We start from the raw sequence: 9346 nt of genomic DNA on the forward strand, positions 1-9346 counted from the left end.
CTTTTCCTGACTCTAACTCTTGACCAGAACTGCAGTTTGCTACTCAAGTCTGCTACTGTTCTTGTATGTAACTTGCCATTCTCTTGACTGACTCCAGTCTGTTCTAGGCCAGTTCAAGTGTCCCTTAGCCCTGATTCATGTCTTGTGAGTATCCAGAGGATGGGTACCTGTCACCTGGGTGAGTCTTGAAAGGCTCCAGCTTGGCACTTAGCTCTGGCCTCACTCATTCTTCTAACCCAACAAAAGAACATAAGAATATAAGACTTGCCATACTGGATCAGACCAAAGATCCATCATGCCCAGTATCCTGTTTCCAACAGTGGCCGAACCAGGTCACAAGTACGTGGTAGGATTCCAAGGGGTAGATAGATTTCATGTTGTTTATTCCAAGGTAGGCAGTTTATGTAAGTTGTTTATGAACTTTTCCTCCAGGAACTTGTCCAAATCTTCAGGAACTCCAGGATGAGCCAAAAGCAAGATGAACAAGGTTATTCTACCCATGGCCACCTTAGTCCCCACGCCCTACCTCTTCAGTCAGCTAGCTATATATACAGTCCTTTCCTCTTGGTCAACTTGATCCATTGTTTTCCACCTCTAATAGCTTGACCTCTACTTTCCTCCAACTAAGTCACTCCTTCCCTGACCAGTTTTATCTCCAGTCATTTCCCCCAACCAGTTTGATCCCTCTATCCTCATAATATTTTCCCCCTGCTGCTGAGAAGAGAATGTCACTTCTTAAATTTATTTATTTAATTTATTTATTTAAAATCACTTATTCCCCATGCCATCTAATGTTTGGGATGGGATGCAAAATCTCTATAAATGAATACATTCTCCAATTTATCCAAATACAGAGACATAACATATACAACCTGTTTTTAAGATAAAATCATAATTATATCGATTGAGCTGAAAGTTAGACTGCAAGCTGTATTAGAGTGGGAGGTTAAAATATTACCGAAAAGATTGCCTTAAATAGGAATATTTTTAGTGCCTCTTGAAACTCTTTGGTGTCTTTCATGCTGCATAAATAAGAAGGGAGAAAATTCCACACTGTAGGCTCAGCTATAGAGAAGACCCTTTTTCTTGTAGAAGAGAGGCATGCCATTCAGAGTGATGAAATGTCCAGAAGATTGGTGTATGAATGTAGAGATGTAAAGTCTTAGAAATAAGCTGATCCAGGGTGAAGTTAAGTTATTTTGAAGGATATTCATTATGACAGCTATCTTGTATAGATAATGAAGGGTCAAGATTGACACCTAGATTGCAAATTATTTGGAATATAAGTAACTCTTGGTTGTCATACAAAAAAGTAGTAGGAATCTGCTATGATGTACATCCTAAAATTAATACTTCAGGATTTTTTAAGATGTAGGAACAATTTACGGTAAGAAAGATAACTGCTAGAACCGTTGAGTGCACGTTTTTGTGCATCCAAGAAATGGGTAAAAATTATTGCAGCAAGTTGAAACTTCATAACTTTATTCCATTTATGCTATCTTTTGATTTCTGATAATTTGACCCCATCACCACATCTTCAGTTTTTTTGCAAATATTGAAACACCCTGGAACCGCTGACTCCACATTTTCATCCATGCTAGTTTGTATTGTATTATTTACTGTATTATGCTGACATTCAGTGCCATCTTTTTGTATTTCATAATTTAGACTCTGCTATCTATACAGATCACGTTTTTGATTGTCGTGTTTTTGAGCCACTTATCAACTACCACGTGCATGTTTTCTGCACATGAGCTTGTTCTGTTTTATTTACTGTATTATGCTGACAGCCAGTGTCAGCCTGTGGTATCTCATGGTTTAGAACCTCTGCTACATCTACAGATCACTTTTTTTAATTGCCATTTTGTTTTTGAGCTACATTGAGCCACTTTCCGCCAAATTCACATTTTCATGCCTGTTTTCATGCATGTGAGCTTGTACTGTACTATTTACTATATTTTGCTGACATCCAGTGTCAGCCTGTGTTATCTCATGGTTTAGATTCTCTGTCACATATATAGATTACTTTATGAATGTCATTCTATATTTGGGGCACTTATCTTCTGATAGTTTCTCTTTATCTCTTCTCATGGTTTCCTGTACAAAACAATTTCTGGGTGTGTCTAACTTTCTGCTGAGAAACTGAGAGTTCGTAAGTTTACTCTGTTTTCAGAGATTTGGAATGGGTTTGTTATAAACATATAAATATGCTTCAAAGTGGACCATAATTCTTTTTATTTTTATTATTTATTTATTCATTTATGGTACAGTAGATGAAATCCAGGTTGTAGTTCATGGCTCCTAAGCCAGGTAAGCACAGCCAGAAAAAGAAATAGAAAGAATGCAGATAGAAGTCAAAGTGCCTCAAAAGATGAATTAGGATGAACAAAAAGAGGGAAACATTCATTGGTGCAACCTCTGCCAGCTGTTCTAGAGTGTGACCACATGTGGAGCAAAATCTCAATAGGGTGGGGGATTAAAGGTCATCATATAATCTTATTATTGCATGCAAGGTCCTGAGTTCACTTTCTTAGGGAAGTGTGCACAGTAGAGAACAAAGGAAGTATGAAATTCATGTTACAGTATTAAAGGATGTTTTCAAATTTGACATCTAACTCATAGCATCTCCCTTCTTTCCTCTCTCTCTGTATCTATCTTGATTACTAACAGGCCGATACAGTAAAACCCACGGGAGAGCCGCACTCCGAGGTGAGCGCCCGCTCTCCCGATGCGTGCACATGCCACTCTCCTGTGCACACGATTTAGTATGCAAATGAGGGCCTGCAGTAAAAAGAGGTGCTAGGGACGCACCAGTGTCTTTTTTGACAGGAGCGGCGGCTGCCAGCGGGTTTGACAGCCGATGCTCAAATTTGCTGGCATCGGTTCTCAAACCCGCTGACAGCAACGGGTTCAGAAAATGGACACCGGCATAATTGATCATCCGTCTTCTGACGGATGCTGGCCAATTTTAAATTGTTTTTTTTTTTATTTTAAATTTTTTTTTTAATTTTGGGGCCTCCAGGCATTAATTTTTGAAAGTAAAACCTATCTTTAAAAACCTATCATTAAAATCATCCATTATACCTGAAGACTGGAGGGTGGCCAATGTAACCCCAATATTTAAAAAAGACTCCAGGGGCGATCCGGGTAACTATAGACCAGTGAACCTGACTTCAGTGACGGGAAAAATAGTGGAAACTATTCTCAAGATCAAAATTGTAGCATATATAGAAAGACATGATTTAATGGAACACAGTCAACATGGATTTACCCAAGGGAAGTCTTGCCTAACAAATCTGCTTCATTTTTTTGAAGGGGTTAATAAACATGTGGATAAAGGTGAACAGGTAGATGTAGTGTATTTGGATTTTCAGAAGGCTTTTGACAAAGTCCCTCATGAGAGGCTTCTAAGAAAACTAAAAAGTCATGGGATAGGAAGCGATGTCCTTTCGTGGATTACAAACTGGTTAAAAGACAGGAAACAGAGAGTAGGATTAAATGGTCAATTTTCTCAGTGGAAAAGGGTAAACAGTGGAGTGCCTCAGGAATCTGTTCTTGGACTGGGGGATTTACGCGTGCAGGGCTTTTAAAATCTAGTCCTATGTGAAGCACTAAGTTATTGCAAATTGTGATCACTTTTTATCACTGAGATAAGTAGCAGAATTGCGTTATTTTCTATATACAACCACTGGGGGGGGGGAACAGAGAGAGAGAGAAAGCCTAGCCGTAGTACCCTAACCCTAGATTGGTATTTATATCTCTATGGGAGGCCCACCTAGTAACTCGAGGTGAGGTTTAGATATTAATGTAGGGGTTAGGGGCCACTTTGACATTCAAAGTGAGACGTACAAACAGAACAATGCTCTCTTGTGAAGATTTGATGACCCTCGGAGTGAGGAAACTCACTCAAAGATGATATTTGTGCAATGTTCTCTCAACCTAGCTTGATGTTACCCAGGTAGAGAGTCCATCAGCTAGGTTGAGAGAACATTGCAAAAATATCATCTTTGAGTGAGTTTCCTCACTCCGAGGGTCATCAAATCTTCACAAGAGAGTACTGTTCTGTTCGTACATCTCACTTTGAATGTCAAAGTGGCCCCTAATCCCTACACTAATATCTAAACCTCACCTCGAGTTACTAGATGGGCCTCCCACATCACAAAATGCAATAAAGCCACCACCCAGCTTACCACTACTAAAAAAAGTGTAGCTTAAATCAGCATTAAAGCGGTTTAATAGGGCTTCACAAAACAGTAAAGCCTGCTCCTCCTCTTTTTTGGATTTGCATCACACCTTATGTTATGGTGCTATCGCATGCATTAAAGGCTTATTGCATGTGTTAACAGCACTTTTCACATGTGATAGACCTTAATGCATTTTCAAAATGCCTTATAGCATTTTGATAAATGACCCTGTATATCTGGTTCTTCAAAATGTATTGATGTTGTATGTCTATGAAAATAAAGATTCTAATAAATATGGCTCTTTCGATTTTCATTAGTAAGCATTTGACCTGCGAACACGTAAGCTAAGGAATGGAAGCAACAGTCCTCTGTTTTCATCTCAATATAAACTCTGCTTTTATAGCAAATGATATATTGGTGGATATTGTATTTTTTAGCTTTTGAGACAAACATCTAAGGGGGTTATTTTCTAAAGATATCGCACGCATGCGGTAGCTAGATAGCTAGCGCATGCGTGCGATAGCTAGCTCGGGGCGGAATCGGCCCCAAAAGAGGAGGAGTCGGGGGCGGCACTGGGGCCAACTCTGCGAAGACTTCTCAGACAGCGAAAGGTACACATTCTTTTTGCTGTCATTTTCGCGCCGAATATCTACACCTTTTATGGTGTAGTTACTTGGTGTGACGCCAGCAGCGATCACACCGCCGTAGTGTGATTGATGCCGGCTATTACAGGACCGCACCCCCGCTTTGCCCCCCCGCACCCCGTTACCGTGGGATTCAGAGAGCCCGGTGGTGTTAGTGAATCCAGGCCTAAGTGAGGATACACAGTGACTTTTCAATTTACAAGTAAAAACAATACTTTTAAATAATCGGTTTCTTTAAGTTCAAAATACATTGACATCCTGATATTAAAATGATAACGATAGTGTCAAATCAAAGAAATCATCTCTGTTTTATGCAAACTATGTCAGTAAGTAAAATAGTTTTTACCTTTTGAGAGGTTTATGCTCACGTTTAAGCGTCATGGTATCCATATTGTAAACTAAGCCAGTATTTAAAGGGTAACAAATGGCGCGAAAACCAAAGAGTGACGTCACTCACAAAATGGCAGAATGATTGACACGTTATTGAGATGGGAATCGAATAAAATATTTAAGACGTATATTAAAACTCAGAATTTTATCATATTTGTCAGGCACTGATATTACTACAATTTCACAAGTTGTTAATAAATTTACCTTCACATTAAGTCTCCATGCACGGTCTAATCTGTTCTATTGTCAGAGCGACAAAAACTTTCTTCAATGTGCAAGAAAATTATGTTATTTGTATTATTTAAAGTGTCTCAGTGAAACAGTAATTCAAAAAATATTGTATAATAGATAATGACATATTCATAGTCATGTGCGCAAAACATTTTTGAAAAAGCAGTGTAGCATGAAGTACATTTATTTTTAAAAAGAGCATGCATCCAACTACAGGGATTATTTTCCAAGTTGCATTATGGCCTTTTTGCATGTGTTAAGCACCATAACTATATTGCACTTTGAGAGAGAGAGAGAGAGAGAGAGAGAGAGAGAGAGAGAGAGAGAGAGAGAGAGAGAGAGAGAGAGAGAGAGAGAGAGAGAGAGAGAGAGAGAGAGAGAGAGAGAGAGAGAGAGAGAGAGAGAGAGAGAGAGAGAGAGAGAGAGAGAGAGAGAGAGAGAGAACCTAGCTATAAGGCCCTTATAGTAGTTAGGTATTTCTACCTCTATATGAGGCTCACCTAGTAACTCGAGGTGAGGTTTAGGTAGTAGTGTAGGGGTTAGGGGCCACTTTGACATTCAGAGTGAGACGTACGAACAGAACAGTACACACATGAAAAATTGATGACCTTAGGCGTGAGGAAACACACAAAGATGATATTTGTACAATGTTCTCTCAACCTACCTTGTTATCGTTGCCGGCTTTCGCACCCAATAGCGCTACTGTGAAAGGTGGTGCTATTGGGTGCGCTACTGGTGGCGATAACGTGGCTTACCTTATCACCTCTAGCAAACACACCACGACGTCCGCCCCGACTCCTCCTCTTCCGTCCCCGACTCCACCCCGACTCCACCCCATCAAGCTATCTCGTGCGATAGGCTTACAAAATGACCCCCTAAGATAGCACATTTTGCAATAAATAGGCTATTACCATAAAACACACCCCTCTTTCTATTGCATGCAATAGTTTTATGAATCTAGCCCTATTAATTACAAAAATATATAGCTATACATGTGTTATGAGAAAATATTCCAAATTGATTATATTCAGACAAACAAAATTTTGAGGAAATAACTTTTATAATATTTAATCAATTGTCTAATGTCTCAATAGCATATAACTTCATCTGCTTCTTCAAAATGTATTAAGGTTTAACTTGAAATATGTTGTTGTAAATATAGCTCTTTCGATTTTCATTAGTAATTTGAGAAATGGAAGCAACAGTTCTCTGTTTGAAACAATATGGGCTTGTGGTGGCTGCAGGCTCCCAGCAAGCATGCGATCCCTGCCACAGCAGCTAGTGGGTGCCCTGGCAGGACTCTTTCAAGTTATCCGGCCCCTACACCACCCAGTCCCCTTTTTCAAAGGGCAGGGAGATAGGCGCATCTCAGCAGCTTTTTACAATCGCCCGGGCAAGCATCAACCATTGAAGATTTATTTATTTATTTATTTAAAAACTTTTCTATACTGTCGCTAAGTTATATACCATCGCAACGGTTTACAAATAGGCACATAGACTAAGGTAAGTAAATGTAGGATATCATACATTCTAACAGGTGCCAATAAAGTTCGGTTACAATTTCATAAATAAAATCATTATTTGAGTAATGTTGGTCAAGTCCAGGAATATTAATGAGTTACTATCGCTTTGAAATATTACTTCTTAAATGTAGGATTGAGTAAATTCATTCTCATCTGCATTACCCTGTACTTTCATTCTCTACCCTCCACACTCTTTAGTGAAGGCTTTTTTAAAGAGCCATGTTTTTAGATTTTTCTTAAAAGTTTTGAGATTATTCTGTAATCTGAGTTCGGGGGGCATCGTGTTCCATAGTATGGGCCCAGCCAATGATAAAGCCCTTTCTCTCTCTTGGGTTAATTTTGCTGACTTTACTGAAGGGATTGTTAGTAGTGCTTTGTTTGCTGAGCGGAGGTTTCTTTGTGTGTTTAGCCAGTCTGCTTCTTTATCATATATTAGTTTGTGTATGGTGCATAAGGCTTTGTATTTTATCCTGTATTCGATGGGTAACCAATGTAAGTCTGCTAGAGTTTCGGTTATATGGACCCTCCTCTTTGTTCCCGTTAGTATTCTGGCTGCAGTATTTTGAAGTATCTGGAGTGGTCTTATCGATGTGCTTGGGAGTCCTAGTAAGAGTGCGTTGCAGTAGTCAGTGCTAGAAAAGATAAGTGTTTGCAATACTGTTCTGAAGTGGGCAGGTGTGAGTAATGGTTTCAATCTTCTGAGGACCATAAGTTTTGCGTAGCCTTCTCTTACTTTTATAGATATGTGTTGCTTCAGGTTGATTTCTGGGTCTATTATTACTCCCAGATTCCTTACTTTTTCGGCTAGCTCAATTTTTTGGTTATTTCTTAGGGTTATCGGTGTTTGAATGATTTTAGTATGTTTTCTCTCAAGGTGAAGGAATTCAGTTTTGTCAGTGTTGATAACCAGTTCCATCTGGTTTAGTAGTTGTTTAATTATGTCTAGGTACATGTTAGCTAGACTTAATGTTTTTTCAATTGTGTCGTCTATTGGTAGAATTAATTGAATGTCGTCTGCGTAAATGTAATGTATTATCCCTAGGCCTGCCAGCAGATGACATAAGGGTAGCATATATATGTTAAAGAGGGTAGCAGACAGCGCTGAACCCTGAGGTACTCCTGTTTCAAGTTTAAATTTTTCTGATAATGTGTTTTTTATCTGGACTTGAAAGAACCTGTTGTTTAGGTAGGATCTGAACCAGTTTATTGTTTTGTCACATAATCCAATTTCTTCAAGTCTTTTTAGTAGTATTTTGTGATTTACTGTATCAAAGGCTGCAGATAAGTCGAGCATTATAAGGATGTAATGTTTACTGTTATCAAAACCTCTTAGTATGTTGTCTGTTAGTGAGAGAAGTAATGTCTCAGTGCTGTAGTGTTTTCGGAAGCTGTGTTGTGAAGGGTACAGTATGTTATTATTGTCTAGGTGTTCAGCTAGCTGTTTCTGTACTGTTTTCTCTATTAATTTAGTTAATAATGGGAGGTTTGAGACTGGGCGGTAGTTAATGAGGATTAATGGGTCACTGTTTTTCTTTTTGATGATTGGCTTAATGATTGCCCCTTTTAGTGTATCTGGCATTAATACTTCAGTTAGGGATAGGTTTATGATATTAGTTAGTGTTGGGGTTATTACATTGGTAATCTTTTTTATCTCAGTTGTTGGTATTGTATCGATTTTGTGTAGAGCAGGGTTTATATTTTTTATCATTGATTCAACTTCTTGTTCTGATATTTCTATAAATGAGGACCATATGTTAACATCTCTTTTTTGCATTACGATTGCTTGTTTGCTGTTTTGGGGGAGTTTGTTTCATAGGTTTAATATTTTGTCACTAAAAAATGTAGCTAATTCATTGCATTTTGATTCAGGAAGACTTTGAGGTGATTCTTGTTTGTCATTTGTGAGCTTCGTTACTATGGAGAATAAGGTTCTTGGGTTATTGCCATAAAGAAATGTTCAATCATGTGTTTGTACATTCATGTACAGGTTAGTCTGATCTGTTGGTTTCTTTTACAGCACCTGAAGAAGAGAGGCCAGGACCAGCTCCAGCACCGAGAGTAGCAGCAGCCATTCCGGGGGGGGGGGTTCTCCTCTCTGGCCTGTGAGGAGTCACCACAGGCAGAGGCCACCTCCCCATTAAGAGGCGCAGTCCGGGCCTCCCCCTAGCCCCCCTCCCCCCATGTAGGGCATCCTTCCCGTTTTGCCCGGGGAGTTAGGGACACGGGGGCACCCATGGGCCAGCCTTTGCTGGTCAAGGAAGGAATTCCTAGCCTTCTCGTGCCTCTACACCCCCCCCCCCTCACAGCAGCAGCGCAGAGGCTCATCATCAGGAGCACGTTCTTCCGATGATGAGCCTCTGAGTCAAAGAGAATT

At 39.5% G+C, this 9346-nt stretch overlaps 1 protein-coding gene across 1 annotated transcript in view; it reads right to left on the reverse strand.

Moving 5' to 3' along the window:
* The window catches only part of LOC115100786 (granzyme A-like), a 48495-nt gene extending 43286 nt beyond the window's left edge, over positions 1 to 5209 (reverse strand). Inside the window, exon 1 of the mRNA XM_029619660.1 lies at positions 5197 to 5209. Within this exon, the coding sequence (XP_029475520.1) occupies positions 5197 to 5209 (13 nt within the window). The remainder of the gene's footprint in view (positions 1 to 5196) is intronic.
* Between the last annotated feature and the right edge of the window lie 4137 nt (positions 5210 to 9346).

This window comes from Rhinatrema bivittatum, chromosome 1, assembly GCF_901001135.1.
Source record: "Rhinatrema bivittatum chromosome 1, aRhiBiv1.1, whole genome shotgun sequence".
Taxonomy (NCBI): Eukaryota; Metazoa; Chordata; class Amphibia; order Gymnophiona; family Rhinatrematidae; genus Rhinatrema; species Rhinatrema bivittatum.